The 20,233-nt window shown below is 51.3% G+C and overlaps 1 protein-coding gene across 1 annotated transcript; it reads left to right on the top strand.

Moving 5' to 3' along the window:
- Positions 1 to 2,664: 2,664 nt before the first annotated feature.
- ZFP36L1 (ZFP36 like 1 zinc finger CCCH-type) lies at positions 2,665 to 8,170 on the top strand. Its single transcript, XM_014784329.2, has 2 exons — positions 2,665 to 2,951; positions 5,374 to 8,170. Exons 1-2 carry the CDS (start codon positions 2,895 to 2,897, stop codon positions 6,331 to 6,333), a joined length of 1,017 nt encoding a protein of 338 aa, XP_014639815.1. The 5' UTR covers positions 2,665 to 2,894; the 3' UTR covers positions 6,334 to 8,170.
- Positions 8,171 to 20,233: the final 12,063 nt, after the last annotated feature.

Consider the following 20,233-nt stretch of genomic DNA (forward strand, 5'->3'; position numbering starts at 1 on the left):
CTCCCTCACCCTTGGAAAGTCCCCGAAATGACGTTTCAACCCGACAATTAAAAAAAGAGTTTAATTATAGAGACAGGCTCTGGGAGTTGGAACAAACCCGGCCGGTCGGCGGGGCCGGTAAACAACTCCGGAGTGAGCGGGCCAGGCTGGCCGCGCCCCGCGGAGCCCGCGCCCCCGGGAGCGGGGGAGGGGAGCGCCCTCCGGGAGTTGGAAAAGTGAAGGAAATTCGAGGAATCGGCGTTCTCTTTGGAAAAAAGAGACTTTTTAGCCCGTCCGAGGCGCCGAGGGCGCGTGATGGTGCTTGTGGTCGGTCCCGCAGCCACGGTGGGGGGAAAGCGACGCCACCCGGAGAGCGGGGACAGCGGGTGCGGGCCTGGCCGGGCTCCGGGCTGGGAAGACGGCCCCGCCCGCTCCGGGTCCCCAGCCCCCTCGCTTCTCCACCCCCGCTTCTCCACCCCTCCCTCGTCCCCCCAGCAGAGCTTCCCGAACCCGCCAGAGTTAAAGACCAACCGGCCTTTTTTTTGGGGGGTGGGGGAATCAAAACCCGAAATAGCTTCACATCAGGACGCAGACTAACCTTGTGGTTTTAATGCGCACCCTACTCTGTCCTGAAATCTGGAACTCATTACCTCATCACCAAGAAACTGCACGAAACCGCCCCGCTCCCCTCTTGGAGCTGGGGGGAGAGGAGCGAGCAAACATCCCTTTAAGAAAGAAACCTATATTTGAATGATTTAAATTAAGGTGGATGGAAGTTATTTCCCTTTCTGGCGCTTGCCAGATTTCAAGAAAAGCTGAAAAATGGGAGCAGGGGGAGGGAAGCAACAGGCGGCTGGACAAGAGAAGAAGAAAAAGCAAGGGGCAGCCGCTGGGTTAAAAATGGGGCCATCAATTTAAGTCAGAGGGGACAAATAAAAGCAGACCGGGCTGGGGATCACGTAGGTTCGTAGCTGCAGCAAAGCTGTGTTTCGCGAAGATGAAAAACAACAGGTTCCTAAAACAGTTGTGATTTGGAAGGCGTTCCTGGATTTGCTCGGAGGTTGACGAATAAAGAAGAAATGCAGTAAAAATGTGTGGGGGTGTGTGTGTGGGGGGTCAGTCGCGGTCAGAGTGCGACTCCACCGCTCTGCTCACCCGCCCCGTCCTTTCCAAAGAAACGTGCTCATAATGGGGTGACCTAATTACATCGCAATGGAACCGGCTCTTAGCCACTCAGCGCACAGGGTTTCATAACAGACCCCGCGGCCTCGAGTGCTGGGAAGAAACGTGCGAGGGCCGAGGAGGCGGCCGGGCACGCGGGGAAATAGGAAAGAAAGGCAGCCCCACGATTTCCGCCTCGTCTGCACTCCGGCACCCTGGGGAAGGCTGGGGGGCTGGTGGCGGACACGTTAACAACTTTTTATTTGGGTGGGTGGAGGGGCATCTGAACCTAACAGTAAATAAATATATATTTTACAGGTTTTAAGGGAATAATAATCAATTGGGGGCCTTTCGGTTTCGAGGATCCCATACCCCCCCTCCCCCCATCCCGCCAAAACAGCGCAGCGTGACAAGCCATATGTTCCGTTCCCGTGGGGGCGGGGGAGAAGCAACAATAAGTTAAAAATGCCGCCTCCCCCCATCTCTTTACCTTCCGTCTTACCAAAGTCACTTTTTTTCATTGTTCAAGTGTCTAGGGATGTGTGTGGGGGGGAAGGGGGGAGTTTCGGCGCGGCCCATAGTTCAGGGCGCGCGTGGAAAGTTGTGCGTTGCTGGGTGGCTTTTTCTTTTTCTTTTGAATGGGGGGAAGGGGCGTTCTTGAGGATTCAGGTTTTCTCTAGAAAAAAGTTTACAGATGGGATGCGTGCAATAAATACCACTCCCAGGCCTGTAAAAACAATCCGCCGGGGCGGTGGTCTTTTTCGCGACGTCCTCCCCTCCCACCCACACTCGGAGAGTGCCGGCTGCAAAGCGAGCGCGAGTGTAGACGCGTGCGGCGCGCTAAACCGTTCTGCGCTCGCCCCCGCCAGGCCGGGTCCTCCCGGGGGAAAAAAAGCCTCCCTGATCCCCTCCCAGCCATCTCCCCTCTGAAAAAAAACATAAAATCCTAGACTTCAACGCTTTGTGCGTCCCAAATATCCAATCTTCTCTCTTCCTGCCGGGTTTGGGGAGAGGAGCCGAGTGCGGAAGAGAACTCGGGAAAAGAGTAAGTTGTGCGGCCACTTGGAGAAGTTTCAAGCGAGATCTGCTCAAGATGGAAACTGCAGCCCAGGCGCTAAGGATGGACTTCTGCTCCTGCTTGCAAAAAGAGAAAGTCGAGCCTGCCTTCCTGCCCGACGAAAAACAACAACACAACAACAAGAACCCCGAAGAGGGTGGAATGAGTGATGTCACAGAGCCGCGCTCGCAGGCTGACAAAGGGGGGGGCGCTCCCCTCCCCCTCTGCGCCCCGCGCGGCCCCAGAGACGGGCGCCTCCAACGCGGGGTAGCGAAGCGAGCGGAGTCGAAACTTTTCCTCTTTAAGAAAAAAAAGTTGTGCGCGGCTCGCAGTGGGGTTTTTTTTTTCTTCGCCGCCTTTCCTCGTTTCCCCTCCCCCTTCTTCCTTTTGAAAGTTTCTTTTTTTTTTTTCCCGAGTTTGACCGCATGGCTGATTCAACTTCAGTGTCAATCAACTTTTTTTTTCCCTTCTCTTCCTTATTTAAATAAGTTTAAAGCTCCTCCTCCCCCGGCCCACTAAATCTGAAACTTTATAAATTGGGCTTCGCGCGCCGCAGCCCGGGAGAGTCAGAAAGGCGAGGGGCGCCGGGAGCAGGCGTGTGGGACTCCAGACCCGAGAGCCGGAGGCTGCGCCTTCCCCGCACCGGGACCTTCGAGACACATCAGATCCTCGTCCCTGCCCCGCGCGAGCGCCCAGGATGACCACCACCCTCGTGTCTGCCACCATCTTCGACTTGAGCGAAGTTTTATGCAAGGTAAAGTAGGGCGGAGCGTTTGCTTTTGAGTCTTCTTTTCTCTTTTGCCTTCGGAAAGAATCCCCAAAAGTTTAGGTCTTGGAAGGCAGGGGGAAGAGGAGGAGAGGCGAGATAGTTCTCTTTTCCTCCCCATTTTCCCCTCCAGTTTAAAGGAATTTGGCCCTTTCCTCCCCACCCTTTGAGTTTAACAGTTCCTGGCGGGGATTACATGGGAATCTGGAGACCAGAGTTTTGGGGGGCGAAGTTTGCATGGCGGGGCTGCCCGGGGGACGCGGGTCATTGGGCAGGACTCGGGCAATTTTCCGGTGATTCTCTTGTCCGTGACTTGCTGCTTGAGCCCGGTTTCGCTGTCCGCTTGGTTTCCCTGTGCGCGCTCTGGGTACCGCCGCCGTCGGGAGGGGTTCGAGGCTTTCCAGCCACAATGCCGGCTTCTAGGGTCGGGGCGGGGGGGGGGGTCCCTCGGGGAAGTGAGTCTCGGGGCGACGTTTTCCTGGGGGTTTATCCGTCTGTTCTGGAGGGGCTGGAAATCTGCAAGAAAAAGGCGGAGAGTTGTGATTCAAAAGATGTTGCAAGACAAGTTTGCAGTGGGGCTTCAGTTCGTCGCAGCTCAGCCAGGCTTCTTCCTGTGATAGCCGATCGTGCTGCAAACTTTGGGGTGAAGGTGGGGCTCAGGTTGACCCGCTTAAGTGTTTTCTGGCGGACCGCAGCTCATCGATTTGGAGGAGGTGGGGGGACACGACGACAAAATGCCGGCCTGAGCTCAGGGGTCTCCGCGAGGAAGGATTTAATAGGGGCCTCCTAAAGCCGTGTAGCTTGCCAGTCGGGGTGAAAAAAAGCAAGTTTTAAAGCCGGAATGTTCCAGGAGTGCGGTTTAAGTGTACATAGCAAAAGCCTATGGGTGTTAGATTTTTTTCAGCCTCTCTCCCCAATTTGAAGGAGGGAAGCTGCTAGGCTACTTTTAATTGCTAAAGTGTTTTGCCTTCTTTTAAACACGTCGGGTCATGTTGCTCTCTTTTCCCAGCTTGCTTCTCCAGTCGGCGCAACTGCCAGAGCCCCAGGGCTGCAGGGTTGGGGTGCAGGGACGCCGTGGAGTTGAAGAGCAACATCAAAAAAGTTTGAAGCTTTCTGCCTTCCCTGCGCTTTCTAAAACGCCAGTTGCCCTGGCGGCTGCCTGAGCTCTCCGCGCTGTTTCCTTCTCTTCCCGGCTCTCCCGCCCTTTCGTCTGATTCTCTTTCTCTCACCCCCTCCCCCCGCAGGACTTTTTAAATGAACCCCATTGTTGGGAACCGGCTCTCAACTCGGTTCCTGTAATCCGCTCCGTGGGGTGGTTGCTGTTACAGATTCCTGATCCCCGGCAGCTGATCCTAAGGGACCAACCTTAGAATTTGCACAGTGACACCCACATGGGCTGGGGGCCAACTCCCAGGTCCCCTCATCACACCCTTTCCAAATCTTGGGTACAGTTTGGGCAGGTGACCGAGGTCCCATTGGAACAGCAACCTGCTTGTGGCTCTGCCCCCCTTCCTCCAAATCCACTATTGACTGGGGGGGGGTTTGTTGCTTTCCTTTTACTTCCCACCTGCAGCTTTGCGTTAAAGATTAAACAGTGGAGCTGTTATCCAAGCTTGCTCTTGCAGCCAGAAGACTAATTGCAAAGGCATCTTCCTAGTGGAGGGGGAGTGGGCAGGGAATGGTGGGGGAGATCACTGTGGAAGGCACCCCTTCCTGGAGCATGGGGCAGTGAGTTTTACTTTCAGGAATCACATCCTTCTCCCCCGTGTCTACCCCTACATCCCCCAGACCAGGGATTTCTCCTTGTGCTCCTCCTCCTCCCACTCTCCCCAGCAAGATAAAGCAGAGGCAGTCTGGAAACCTGTTGCTAAAGGAAGGGAACGCTTCTGAAGGGAGGAAGTTGAGTCTTAGGAGGCTGGGTCGTGGAATGGAGGTCAATTAAGCAGGGACTGATTAAAAGGGGACCAAGTTCATAGTCTCCTGAGGTTTACTCCCTTTTGTTAGGAGGAGGGGGAATCTACAGCAGTCTGAGTTGTGTGGGATATTTTGAGCTGAGGAATCTATTTGGGAGGTAAAGAAGTTGGATTTTTATGGATAAAAGTGAAAGCTTTGGGGACAGGATGTGGGGGTGCATTCCAGGGGTCCGCATGGAGTAGGGTGCCCGCATCAAACAATTTCTCACAAGGCCAGGATTTTGTGGTTTCTTATGCATGGGGCCAAAGTAAACCCAGGTGGTGGCTGGTCTATGGGAGAAAGAGGGTGGGGGGCTTGCCAGGGCAGAGGTGGGTCCTTTGAGAGAGGTGGGGTGTTTCTGATTGTGGAGGGTGCTGCCCTTAGTGGGTACCCTTTGTGTGCCTAGTGGATGGCCTTCGTCACTAACTGTTCTCTTTCTTCCTTCTCTTCCCTGCAGGGTAACAAGATGCTCAACTACAGTACTCCCAGTGCAGGGGGCTGCCTGCTGGACAGGAAGGCGGTGGGCACCCCGGCCGGTGGGGGCTTCCCCCGGAGGCACTCGGTCACTCTGCCCAGCTCCAAGTTTCACCAGAACCAGCTCCTCAGCAGCCTCAAGGGTGAGCCGGCCCCAGCTCTGAGCTCTCGGGACAGCCGCTTCCGAGACCGCTCTTTCTCAGAAGGGGGCGAGAGGCTGCTGCCCACCCAGAAGCAGCCAGGGAGCGGCCAGGTCAACTCCAGCCGCTACAAGACGGAGCTGTGCCGCCCCTTCGAGGAGAACGGTGCCTGTAAGTACGGGGACAAGTGCCAGTTTGCGCACGGCATCCATGAGCTCCGAAGCCTGACCCGCCACCCCAAGTACAAGACGGAGCTGTGCCGCACCTTCCACACCATCGGCTTCTGCCCCTATGGGCCCCGCTGCCACTTCATCCACAACGCCGAGGAGCGCCGCGCCCTGGCGGGGGCCCGGGACCTCTCCGCTGACCGTCCCCGCCTCCAGCATAGCTTTAGCTTTGCTGGGTTTCCCAGTGCCGCTGCCACCGCTGCTGCCACGGGGCTGCTGGACAGCCCCACGTCTATCACCCCACCCCCCATCCTGAGCGCAGACGACCTCCTGGGCTCACCCACCCTGCCTGATGGCACCAATAACCCCTTTGCCTTCTCCAGCCAGGAGCTGGCCAGCCTCTTTGCCCCTAGCATGGGGCTGCCCGGGGGTGGCTCCCCAACCACCTTCCTCTTCCGGCCCATGTCCGAGTCTCCCCACATGTTTGACTCTCCCCCGAGCCCTCAGGATTCGCTCTCGGACCAGGAGGGCTATCTGAGCAGCTCCAGCAGCAGCCACAGTGGCTCAGACTCCCCCACTTTGGACAACTCAAGACGCCTGCCCATTTTCAGCAGACTTTCCATCTCAGATGACTAAAGCAGGGTAGGGAGGGACCCCCTGCCTACTCTACCCCCACCCCGCACCCCCACCCCCTCCTCCCCCCCCCCGCCCCCACAGCCCTTACATTAACAAGGTTAAGCTCAACCCCGTTTCCCCAGAACCTTGGAATGCCCCCTCCCCTCTCCCCATTTAACCCCCCTAATATAAGGACAAGTCAATTTGTCAGTAGCTTCCTCTGGCTTGAAACCCCCTCCCCTCGATTTTATAGCCCACTTACCACACATAACAGACAAGTCCCATATTTGTCAGTAGATGCCTTTTTTTCGGCTTAAGCCTTAAGTGCCAAATCACAAAAGAAAAAGCAGTAACAGTTTACAGAAGCAACTTAGTGCCTTGTAATCTAACTTTGTCACTGTGACTACATTACCTCTTCAGCGCCAGAGGGCACCCGTGGGCCTCCCAGAGCCTCTGCCCATGGGGAGGGGGAGGGGACCCAGAACCAGCAGCTCCCTCCGCTGGCCACACATCTGCACCTTCCCTTATTCAGTCTCCCACACACGTCCTTCTCCCCTCTCCAGTGCCCCCCACAACCCTCCTGGGAGAGTTGTTGCCAGACTTAGGTTTTTGGGGAAACCTATCTTGACATTCAAAAACCTTTTTCTTCCCGACCCGAACCTCTGTTGACTAACCTGGCCTGGGTTCGTGCAGGTCTGCAGGAGGAAGACAAAAAGCGGACGAAGATTGTGACATAAGTGGGACTTTGTGATTTAACTTTTTTTTCTTTTTTTTTTTTTTTTTTTAAGTGGGGAGGAAGGGGAAGCTAGATGGACTATGAGAGACTTGATTTTGGTGCTAAAAGTTCCCCAGTTCATATGTGACATCTTTAAAAAAAAAAAACAAAAAAAAATGAGAGAAAAGCTAAAAAAAAAAAACATGTAAGGGGTGAGCAGTTAATGGTATTCATTCCACATACATACAGTATCTGTGTAAAACGATTTCCTGTAGAAGTAGGTGTAATGGTTTTTGCTCTAGAATACCGTAGGTCTATCCTTAGAGCACTCACGCCATGCTTTTTTCCCTGGGTTTTAAAACTTCATATAACTTTCAGAAATTGGAGAGCAAAAATTTTGCTTGTCACTGCACATCAATATAAAAAAGCTTATTTAACTTATCAAAACGTATTTATTGCCAAACTATGCTTTTTTTTTGTTAATTTTGTTCATATTTATCGGGATGACAAATCCATAGAATATATTCTTTTATGTTAAATTATGATCTTCATATTAATCTTAAAATTTTGTGACGTGTCTTTTTCCTTTTTTTCCACAGTTTTAATATATTATTCTTCAACGACATTTTTTGTAACTTTACACTTTTTTTGGTTATTTTATTTTAAAAAAATGAAAAATTAATTTAAAAAAATGCAAAAAACTGTTGGATTATTTATTTTAGAAATTTCTCCCCTTTGTGTTGGACTGCAAATTGAGTTTCTTTCTCTTTAGGCCTTTCACAACTAGGACTGAGAATGTATGTAAAAGTTCTGTGACAGTACAGAAGGAAAACAACTTTTTATGTATAGCTTCTAAAAGGGAAAAAAAAAAAGAAACCCTTTGACTTCCACGTGCCCATCTCAAGACATTCCGATTGCAGATTTGAGGTTCTGGATTCCAGGTTTGGAGTTTTCCAACGTTAATGCAAACAGAACTGGCACACACACACATTAAGATGAATGTAATTATTATTCCTCTTGCTGGTCACTACCGTTGCTTTCTATTTCTCTTTCTTTGTGTGAATTTATTTAAAAGAAAAAAAAACTTTTTGTAACGACTATTTGCAGTTTAAAAATCAATAAACCCCGTTTTTTCAAGAAACACTGCTGGTGAAGCTAGTTTTACTTTCCCTGTAGGTTTGTCCCTTGAAGATGATGCTGGGGAGATGGGAGGGGTGTTGGTTGGTTTCTTCTCATCCTTCCTGCTGCTAAACCAATGGCAAGCTCCCTTTGTTGCTGGAAGTCTGAGCTTAGAGGGGATGGGAAGGAGGTTTATTGCCAAGGAGCCTGTACTTCTCTGCATTGTTGGCCCAGCGTGTTGGTTGTTGACAAGGGGCCAGCTGTGCCTACCTGAGGTACGGGGGCTTCCAGTCTTCTCTGCTTAGCCTGTGGTCTTAATTCCTCTGGGTGATGTTTGAGGTGCCCCTATAGTGGAGGGGGAACATAGCACATGGCACTCCAGTGAGCCTGGCTTTGGGTGAGTCATTTGGGTGCTTCCAGGCTCGTTTTTCCCACAGGAAATTCCTGAAGCCCTAGCCTCTCAGCACCTGTCTGGGCTTGGTATGATGAAGTATTACAGGCTTGGAGGGGAGTCTCCAGGTGATGAGGGGCCCAGACCAGGGCACTGGGAGTGGGGGTGGTTTCACCTGGATCTGATGTGCTTATGTTTTTGGGGGGCTGTTAAGGGGAAATGGGTATTAAAATGGCCAGTATATAGGCGCTGGCCGGGTGGCATAGTGGTTAAGTTCACACACTCCACTTCGGCAGCTTGGGGTTCGTGGGTTGGGATCCCGGGCACGGACCCACGCACTGCTCATCAAGCCATGCTGTGGAGGCGTCCCATATAAAGTAGAGGAAGATGGGCACGGATGTTAGCCCAGGGCCAATCTTCTTCAGCAAAAAGAGGAGGATTAGCAGCAGATGTTAGCTCAGGGCTAATCTTCACCAAAAAAAAAAAAAAAAAGGCAGTATAACAGGAAGTCATCAGTAGTTCCCACCACCTGAGTCTTCATTACACCCCCGATGCCGTGCAGAATAGGTAGGTTGTCACCTTGGGAAGGGTGGGGTCCCATTGGCTAGAAGCACCGCCACCAAGGCAGATGACCACTTAGAAGGGGATGTTTCGCCTGCCAGAGAGAGGTTGGATCCTTCCGAAAACGCTGAGTCTGGTTCTTGGGAGCGTTTCTTGTTGGGGAGGCAGAGACGGATATTGCTTCTTGAGGCTTGGCTGCCTTTGGTTCCTTGCACTCAGTAAGCTTTTTGGAGAGTAAGCTGAATTTCCGCGTTGACTCCGCCTGGCCTCTCCCAGTTAGGTCGGCAGTGGACACTGGCTGGGCCAGGGCTGTCCTTGAGCCTGGGCAGGCCCACCTTAGGTACCCTGTGGACTCTTAACTTTCCTGGCCAGCAGGCGCCTGCTGGGGGGCAGGGGTGGGAGAGAGAAAAAAGCGACTATTGCCTCTTCCAGGGCAGGGCCTGGTGGCGGAGGAAGGGGAAAAGCAGCCCTTCCTGGGACAGGAGTGAACCTAGGCCTCTTGCCCCTGAAGGAGGGAATGAGTGTGTGTGTGTGTGTGTGAGTGTGTATGTGTGGTGGGTGGTGATGGTGGTGGCAGTGGCATGTACTCTTCCTTTCTTTTTTTTTTTTTTTAAAGATTTTATTTATTTATTTTTCCCCCCCCCAAAGCCCCAGTAGATAGTTTTATGTCATAGCTGCACATCCTTCTAGTTGCTGTATGTGGGACGCGGCCTCAGCATGGCCGGAGAAGCGGTGCACGCCCAGGATCCGAACCCGGGCCGCCAGCATCGGAGGGCGCGCACTTAACCGCTAAGCCACAGGGCTGGCCCATCTTCCTTTCTAACTAAAAGCAAAAAAGACATCTTATTTAATCCTTCACCTTGAGCTCATTCCCCGCAGGCATAGATGAGCATATGGCAGACATCATTCTAATTCCCTGGCTCATGGTGATACTAGTTGGGCTCAGAGGGGGCTAAGTATACCCACCAGCCTGCCCAGACTCCGGGAGGCCCTGGGAAGTGAGGGTGGCTGTAAAGGCAGGAGGAGGCTCCCTATGGCCTGAGGAAGCTCTGTCCCCAAGCCTTGACTCTACCCACCTACGTGTTTCCATGGGAAACTCACAGGCTGGAGTTTAGGCCGCCCAGGCCTGGGCATGTTGCCACAAGAGCTTGATTTTCTATCATTAGATCTTAAAGGAAGAGGAGATAGGTCCAAAGCTACTTGGGAAAGAAAATAGCAGAATCTCTTCAGGCTCATTCTCTTTCCAGGATATTAGAAGATGGAGGGGCCTCAGTAGCGGTCCTGTGCTCTGGGCTGGAGTCCAGGGAGATGTGAGCCCAGAGCTGGCAGGGGACCTCCATCTCTGAGCTCTTCTACGGCAGGGAGGACAGGAACCATGCAGAGAGAGCCGGAGGTGAGGCCTACACCAAGGGAAGTGGGGCAGGAAAGACCAGGCCTGCCTTTGTCAGCCAATTTCCTGGACACAAGGCAGACTTCCCCACCTCCTGCCCCACACCTTGGGGGCATCTCTGGTTTTGGGGCCTGCACAAGCTTTGCCCTAGCTGGGCAGGGCCTCCGTGGCTGTTGGCCCTGCAACCCATGCTGGCCCTTGGCTAAAAGTCCTCCCTTGGAACAGCTCAAAGAAATGAGCTATTTTAGCCACCAAGCGATGACTTACTTTTCTGGGCCCGGAAGCCTCATTTTCCGGAGGAAAGTTGGGGGCCTGTTGTACTTCAGTGGCACTCTAATGAAAGGAGGGCCTTTGAGAGAAAAGGGGGACAGACATGAGATGGATTTTGCAGCCCATTGGATCTTGAAGGGGCAGAGAAGTCATGGCATGTCATAGCAGGAGGAAGTTTCCATGGCATGGAGGAAGAAGGGTGTTAGAGCCCTTTGACCTGGGTTCAAATCTCAGCTCCCCTTATATCAGTTTGTGCCTTGGGCAAATGACTCAACCTTGGATTTTCCATCTGTATCTCAAGGGGTGACTGTGAGGATCATGTGAGCCATTAGTAATGACCTCTCTTCATAAATGCCAGGTAGTCTGAGAATTTTTTGTGTGTTAACTCGTTAAATGCTCATAGTGACCCAACAGAGGAAGTTCTGTACTCTCCCCTTTTTACATATGGAGAAACTGGGGTGCAGAGAAGTTCACTAATTTGTCACACACCTAGAAGCATCAGGATTTGAATCCAGGTAGGCTAGTTCCATCATTGCATTTTGCCACCATGTCACAGGCTGGCACCCTGAATACATTTGGCACAGTCCCTGGCACATGGTAACTGCAAATTGACTGGTGTTTGTTCCCATCTCCCTTGGCCTTCTGTGGAGATGTTGCAGGGGCATGAGAGGCAGCCAGTTGGATTAGATGACTCTGCACACACCCCCTCCACTGGGTGTCATGATCTCATGTCCCGAGAGGCCCTGGGCTGGCGCGTTTGGAGGACAGTACCCGGGAGGAGGGGGCGGTCCACCCCCTTGGACTTTCCCCTTCTCTGCCTGCTGTGGGGTAGCTTCTGTTAATGACTGACAGAGCAGAGGGTGCCCCGGGGCCACCTGGGGAGTTGGCCCTGTGCCCTTCTTTCCCCAGGGTCTCACCACCCTGTACACAGCCAACTATTTAATCATGTCTGGCTGGACTGACTGGAATGCTATGTGAGTTCAGAGGGGGTGGGGGCCAGGGGAGACCATCCAGGCTCCTCACCAGCCCCTACCACCTTGCAGATGGCCCTTCTCAGGCTGGCCTCTGGTCTGCTGGGCAGTGAGCAGGGATTTAGAGAGTTGAGAAGCAAGGCAAAACCTCGGCCTTTTCTTGAGGTCAGGTCAGCACTGGGGGTCTCTGTGATGGCCCACCTCTTGGTGGATGAAGCTTGGATTACAGAGAAATCTTCTGGCCCAAGGGCCTACAGTGCTTTTTGTAGGAGTGCCAGAGGGTTCCATCCGAGTTTGTTGTGGGAAACTAGTCTCTGAGGAGCCAGGGCAGGGGCCGTCAACATGCTAGGCCAGGTTCCCTCCTAGTGTCCATGAGAGCCAGCTGCTGGTCAGGGAACGAGGACACCTCCACCACATTTAGGCTGTTTGCATTTGTTTCGACATGTTGGCAGAGGCCAGGTCTCAAGGTACAGGGCTGTGAGTGACGACGGTACCTGTGCTATCAGCTTGGGATGCAGTGAAAATAAATATTGGCAATGGCCAAAACTGAGGCAATTTTCTCACCACCTGCAGCAGGTCAGGTAGCCACCCCTGGACTCCCAATTGTACCTTAGGGAGAAGGAGCTCATGACCACATGGGACAGAGTTTGGTTCTGCCCACCCCAGTACTCCAGGGGGATGGGAGGCTCCATTGCGCAAAGTGAGGAGCTAGTTTTGGAGTCAGAGAATTCAAGTTCCTGCTCAGTGTCAACCTCACTCTGTAACCTCAGGCTGAAAACTTAGCAAGCAGCCTAGAACCCCAGTTTCCTCATTTGCGAAATGGGAGGAGGATGATGACGGATGATGATGATGACACCTAGTTCAATGGATAAACAAACTGGCATAGTCATGCCATGGAATACGATGCAGCTGTATAAAAGAACAAATGACGATACACACAACAACATGGATGAATTGTAAAAACATAAAGTTGAGTGAAATAAGCCAGCCACAAAAGAGCACGTATTGTATAAGTCCATTTATATGAAGCTCATTAGCAGGCAAAACTGATCTATGATAATAGAGATTTGATTAGAAGATAGAGTATATACACATAAAAATTCATCGAGCTACATGCTGAAGATTTATGCATGTTACTTATGTAAGTTACACCTCAAAAATAAAAACCTATAGGGACGGGCTGGGTGGCATAGCGGTTAAGTTCGTGTGCTCCATTTCGGCGGCCCGGGGTTCACAGGTTCAGAATCCCGGGCGCGGACCGAGGTACTGCTTGTCAAGCCATGCTGTGGCGGCATCCCATATAAAGTAGAGGAAGATGGGCATGGATGTTAGCTCAGGGCCAGTCTTCCTCAGCAAAAAAAGAGGAGGATTGTCAACAGATGTAAGCTCAGGGCTAATCTTCCTCACACACACAAAAAATAAAAATAAAATAAAATAAAAACCTATAGAGTTTTTATGAGTGTTAAATAATACGTATAAGGAAAAAAAAAGAAATTGAGTACCTGGCCCATTATAGGCACTTAATACAATGTGGCTGGTTTTTGTAATAGCAACAACCTGTGGACGTTGGTACTATTTCCGTCCTCTTTATAGCAGGAGGGAATGGGCTCAGAGCAGGTGAGTAACTTGGCCAGGTGCAGTGCGATTTGAATCCTAGCACATCAGCTCTCAAACTTAGCTACCCAGTCCCCTAGATGCCCCTGGTGCACAGGCGTTGCTTCTTCCAAAAAGCTAAACACACAGTAATCCAGACTCACGCAAGCTGGCTAATTAGTAAATATAATCATCAGCATTGGAAAAGAGTTTTTCTCTTTGCAGATTCAAAATAAATCTGTAGCTAGTTGATATGAGGTGGAGGGAGGCTGAGTTGGGGCCTAGCTGGGCTCTGAGGGGCTGGAGGGAGGAAAGCCTGGCTGGGTGGGCCAGCATCAAGGGACCACTCCTGGGAGTTGCCCATATGGCCTGGCTGTCTGCACCCATCTCTCCCTAAGGCTGATGGGGGCTGTGAGGCCTCCAAGGGGCCTGGCTGGCTTATGTGGGCCTTGGGGATGACCCACATGGCCCAGCCTCTCTTCCCTGGCCCTCAGGTTCAAGGGCGCATGGAAGCCTCACGTGGCTGTCATGTGACTTCCATCACTCACCCTCTGTTCCACTCTTTTGGGAAGTGGTTCCAGCAGCAGGGCTCTGGGAAAATGCTCCTGGGTCCCGACAGAGGGAGATTCCCAGCTCAGCCAGTGGATCTGTCCACCCCCGGGCTCTGGGGGCAGGTTCCTGTAGGGCTGACCTGCAAGTGCAGTGTGCGGAGGCAGCAGCCTCAGTGTTCTGGGAAGGGCCCAAGGCGTGGGGTCAGGCAGCAGGCAGAATGTAAGGAGATGCTCACTGTCAGGGTCATGCAAGTGAGGGCCTCCTTAAATTTTGCAACCCAGGCACCTCACTTGCCTCACTCTCATTCCAGCCCTTTCAGGCAGGTCTGGATTTGTGACCCTGCTCAGCCACTTACAAGCTGTGTGACCTTGGGCAAGTCACTTAACCTCACTGAGACTTGTTTTCCTCCTCTAAGCATGGGCACAGGAAGCATACTCACCCTGCCCACCTTGTAGGGCTGTGGTGAATATCAGATGTGATGAAGAGGAAGGAGCTTTGGGAATGAAAAGACACTGGACAAAAGTGGTATTGAGAGTGTGCGAGCAGTTTACAGCCCTTGGGGTGACAGAGCCTCTCCTCCAGGGATGTAGTGTCATAACCTGGTCTGCTTTGCTGCTGTGGCCCACCTTCTGGATTTCCTGCCTCAAACTCGTGTGTGGTGTGTATGATGTGGGTGATTCTTTAAAATTTACATAATAAAAATAATAACATGATTCAGTATCTGTGGAGCCTTACCATGCATGCCGGGCGCTGGGCTCAGCCCTCTGTCCCATGGTCTCATTTGACAGTACCTGTGAACAAGTACTATCATTAGACCCATTGTACAGATGGGGAAACAGGCTCACGGAGAAGTCACTATTCCCAATCACATGGTCATACGTGACTGAGCTGGGACCCTGGTCTGTCTAACTCCAACACCCAAGCTCTTGGCCCCCCACTCGACTTGGGAGGAAGATGTCAGATGGCACTGGGGCCCCTCACCAGGTTGGGTCCTGATATTCACTGTCCCCTGGGGACCCACAGTCATGGAAGAGAATATGTTTCCGCCCAGCGTGTCCTTCCCTGGGATGTTTCCATCCCATCCGCAACCCAGCGGGTTGGGGTGGTGAGCAGAGGGTAGGCTTGTTTTCTGCCTCTTTTACAAATGAGGAAACTGAGGTACAATGTGGCGATGTTGAGTGTACTGGGCTCACCCTCAGGTGCAGCAGCTGCATTGAAAACCAGTCCCTACCTCGGCTGTGCTGCTGCATGGCTAGTGATGAGCAAATATTCTACCACTCAGCGGGGTGTGGTCCTGCCTGATGAGTGATGGAGAAACCCCGGGGACTGCAGGAGCTGCCTAAGGGCTAAGGGGACTCCTCTAATCAGCTACCAGCCTCATTGTCTGCCTGAAACTTGGGACCTTGGGGGCTGCTCTGGAAGGCACCCGATGGTTGCTGGAGTTGATGTTCCTTCTTTTGTGCTTTCTTTTCTGAGAGATGCTGCCCATAATTATTGAATTGCATCCCAGCATTCTCCCTCCACCCAAGGACATCATTTATTCCTGCTAACACAGGGGACAGAGGGAGAAAACTGGGACGTTCTCAGAGCTCCAGCCAGCAGCCAAAGCCAGTGAGGCAGAGGAAGGAGGCGCTGCCAATCAGCTGCAGCCCCGCTCAAGTCCTCCCCATTGCCTCAAGCTGGGGAAGGAGGGCAGGGCTTGGCCGTTCGCTGATTGGCTCAAGACGGCCTGTCTCCTTGGCCGCTTTCTTCCCAGTTACTGACCAGTTTACGCCCAGCCTATGCGCCCTGCATTGTAAGCAGACAGGCAGTTGGTTCGTTCAGACTTGTGGACTCAGGTAAAAGCGGCAATATTTTTGGCTCTGTGTTGTTCCTGCTCTCTGCTTCTCTCCCCGTATCCTGCAGCTCTTAGTTCAGTCTGGAGCAGGAGCAAGTCTTCCTGCACAGTGGACGACCCCTGCAAACCAAGCAATGCACGTCAAACCCAAATAGCGGGCCTGGCTCCTTCAGTGCATAGTCAGACGTTCGGGAGGATTTCTGGACTTGCAGGGCCGCATGAAAAGAGGGGCGGGAGCTGGCCTTTCTCTTCTTAAACATACATTAAAAATCGCTGGAGGATTGGAAGTCCATGCCAATGCGCAAACAAACCTGAGGGTTATGCATCAGTGCAGCTGCCCAAAGATGCCCAGCCTGGTTTGGGGGCTGAAGGGCACAAGTTCTGCCCTGGCCATAACTTGCTGATGGACCTAAGTGGCTACTTCTTATTTCCAGGCTTCCATTTCCTTGTCTATGAAATAAGAGAGTTGGACCAGATGAGTTCTTAGCTCTTTGATTCCATGAATATCTTAGAAAGCAAAACACACAGAGCCAAATTTGCTTTGCCCTGCCGAACGATGGAGCCAGCGCTGTCACTGCTGTAAAGCCCCAACGAAAGTTCTAGACGGAAGGGAGTTGGTGTGTCTTGTTAATGATGCCAGGTGACGGAGAATGGTCTGGGACTCTAGAAGTTAGCTGTCTGAACTTCCTTTGAAGTGGTGGTTTGCAACACTTTTATGAACTGGAGGTTGAATGAGAACATGAAAGTCATCTCCTTGGTATGTTGTATTTTCCCAAACACGCCATTTTAAATCAAAACATGGAAACAACTGTCTTATTTTAGGATTCTGCTTTGCATTTGAACGTGGTGCTTACCGCCTCTGAGCTGACTGGGCTCTGGGACACGCAGAGAGCGAGTTCCTGAAGTTTGGAGTCTCAGGGAGGTAGATTTCAGCTCAGTCCAGGGAAGGACATTTTAACAAGCTGCGCTGGCCTTTCGAGGTGGTGAATTTCCTGTTGTTGGTAGTGTTCAAACCAAAGCTCAGTGCTTAACCTTCGCCCCATAAGGCTCTCCCGCCCCCTAGTCAGGGACATTGCAGAGTGGTTCCCTGACACCCTATCCCAAGCAGCCCCCTCCTCCTTGCCCTCTGTCGTGCCACCCTGGTTTGGTATTTTAATACTGATCACTCCCTGACAGTGTCACGTTCGTTTAGGTCTTTGCTCGGCGGTCATCATCTCACCAAACTTGAAGGTAAAATCTGGCAGAGCAGGCGCCTGGGCCTGTTCACTGTTCTCTCTCCAGTGTTCCATCTTCTGGCACTTAGCAGACACTCACCAAATAATGAACGGATAAAATTCTGCTATTGGTACAGGCTTTCTAGCTTCCAGTTCTGCAAGCCCATTGTCCTAGGGGGTTAGGCGCTTCAAGAGCCTGGTTGCAGATATTCGAAGGAGCTGTGGTGTCCCTCGGTTAATGACGGTGGAGCCAGCACCGGGAGTGGGATGTGTACAGGCTCTCGAGGGCTGTGTGTCCTTGGGTGAGTCACCTAACCTTTCTGGGTCTTGGTTGCTTCATCTGTAAAGGAGAGAGCTAGATACGGTTATCTCCAAGGCTCTTTCTAGCTGGACTCCCTTGTGATTCAAGGACCCTGTGTTTGCACTCTCTCCTCTGTTCTCAAACTGTTTGTTTAACTCTCTTTTATTAGGGGTTCTAGGCCTATTAAAACAGAAAAAAATAATTAGCCTTGGGAAGTGAAGAGTAAATACAAGAGCAAAGGGATTATTTTGTTCTACATAACAAATTACAAGGAGCACAGGTAGACCCAAGGGAACTGACTATTTAATTAAACAATCATCACGTTAAATATAGATAGTTCTACCGAGTCATAAATTAACAATGGAGGATTTTTTTTTCTGATATACTTTAGCCACTTAACAGTGCACTCAGCTGCAACATGCCTCATACTCTCTGATTTTAAACATACTTTATAAATAAAGATGGTTTATACATTCTTTTTTCTCTCTGGCCTCTGTAGGAGTTGGCTGGTAAGCATGGTTAATTCCATTTTACTGGTGAGAAAATGAAAAATAAGCTATTCCGAATGACAACATTCAAACAGTCCCCACTGCAGGATTGCGCTTGCTGGCTGGTCCGTGTTGACGTGGAAGGACAGAGATGGCTAATTTTCCTGTTGTTAGATAAATTTAGGAGTGGCCCCTATGTATTCCTCTTTCTTCATGTTGCTGGAAGAGATTTCTTCTATATCCTGAAGAGTTACCCAAATGCCTCCCACAATAGCAACAAATTCAGAGTTACCTCTGTGATGAGTCAGTCAACACGTAGATAGGTATTGGGTACTAACAGTGTAAAAGGTGCTATGTGGTTCAAAATGGCATAAAATGTGATCCTCATTCATAAGGAGTTTATATTTTAGTTGGGGAGACAAGATACAAACTAATGAAACCATCAGTTAAGGAGACTGGATTTTACTCTTTGATAGCATTCTACGCTGATACAATAAAGGACTAGCTTGACGTAGTTAGAGGATAGGGCAGCTTGTGATACTCTGCTAATTGGGTGGTGCCTTTAGTGCCAACGAGTCAGAGGAGGGAGAGACTGTGAGGATGAGAGTCTGTCTGGAGAGAGGCTCGCAGCTCCACACTGGCCTGGCTCTGGGGGTATGGGAGGGACCCTGCTACTGCTCTGAGCCACAAATCTCAAGGAATGTGCATGGCACCCACTTGGAATGGGTGCCATGTGAATGCCATGTGAATGGCACCCACTGGAGCTGTGTAGCCTGGTGGCCTGAATCATGAAGAGCTCAGACTGCCGAGACCCAGAGATGAGCAAAGGACAGAGAGGCTTCAAGGTCACTGCCCACAGGTTTGAGTCAGCCCATGGACCCATTAAAATGTACTGAGCTCTATATAGTTCTTCTAATATTTTGAGACAACATTTAAAAAATTAAGAGATTTAAAAAATAATAATCTTGTTTTCTGGCATCTCTGGAAACATTGGAATATCTGGCCACATAAGACTCATATTCCCCTTTGGTGGCATCAGTCATGTGGATCTAAGTAGTGTCAGTTTCTTTTAAGACAGGGCTTGTGCTCACCAGCCTGCCCCAGTCCCCACCACTCCCTATAAGTCCCCAGGACCTCCTGAATCTTTTTTCCCTAATGGTAGAGAAATATTTCTCTGTACTCATATCTCTATCAAGAATAAGAAAAATAAAAGCCCAAGAGGGCTGTGTGTCAAAAAAAAGCAACAAGAAAATGCCTATTTCTTCACAGAAGTGAAGAACATGCAAACAGAGAGCAGCTATGTGGAAGGAATTTAGCCCACTGGCCTCACTCGTGAACATTCCTGCTGGGCCTTAGGCCAGTGGAGTTTGTGGGAAACACGGCGGGTTATATGACAGAGAGGTACCACCTTAAGAATAATCCTAATAAGCTGAGGTTTATTAAGGGCTTATATGTGTAACATACACAGAGAAGTTAACCAACGTGCCCAAGGTCACACAGCTACCTGAGAGTGGAGACAGGATTTGAACACAGGTCTGCCTGACCCCACAACCCATTCCCACTTCTGCTTCCTCTGTGCTGAGGCTCTAAGACAGATGCCCCCGGCCTGGGGTGATGGATATATGTTGTGTGTGTGTTGGTGCGGCATGCCGGCACCCAGAGCAGTCTTTGCGCCTAACAGGCACTCAGTAAATATCTTTGAATGTACATGCTGAGATGACGGCCCCCGAGCCCTCGGGGACTGGGGCTGTGTTTGCTGAACTTGTTCTTCTGAGGACCACATCGTGCTGGGGGCTCAGGTTGGGCCTTTTGCCAGATCTGGGCAGGGTAAAAGGGACAGGTGGGGACAGCCCACCCTGCTCCACACCTTTCTGTTCCAAGTCTGGCTCTTCCTCTTTTCTGTTTTTCCTCCTCCACCCACCTTCACCCTCTAGACCATGAGATGAGATAGTTGGTGGATGGGAGAGTGAAGGAGAAAGCAACAACTGTTGACAAAGCAAGATGGTGGAGGAGGTAGTCCTTCAAGCTGCTGAGGGCCTGTCCTGGGGTGTTTGTGCTCAGGGGCAGTGGGGGTGGGTCAGTGGGCAGCGTTTATGCAGCTGGCTCCCTGACTAGAGTGGGGGAAGCAGTAGAACACAACTGAGGACAGCAGTGGTTCTGTGCCGAGCTCCATCTCAGTGCCCACCAGTCTTAGCTGCTTAGAAGCAAACCCTGAGATAAGGATTTGGGTGCAAGTAGTTTATTTAAGGGGTGATTCCAGGAAGCACCAATGGGAGAGTGGGGAAAGTGAGTCAGAGAAGGGAAGGCAGCCATCAAGGGTTTGTTATCAAGTTAGTTATCCCCAGGGGTAGCGGGACCTTGATCCTGCTGGGGGGATCTAGGAGCCAGGACAGGACACATGTCTCAGAGATAGCACCCAGGGGCAAGGGAGCTGGGGTGTTCATACACCAATCCCTCAGTTATGGGTTGAGGGCTGCTTGGCACTTTTGGCCTGCTGTGAGGGTGGGCAAGTGGGCTCC

This window comes from Ceratotherium simum, chromosome 24, assembly GCF_057802395.1.
Source record: "Ceratotherium simum simum isolate JZ-2026a chromosome 24, ASM5780239v1, whole genome shotgun sequence".
NCBI lineage: Eukaryota > Metazoa > Chordata > Mammalia > Perissodactyla > Rhinocerotidae > Ceratotherium > Ceratotherium simum.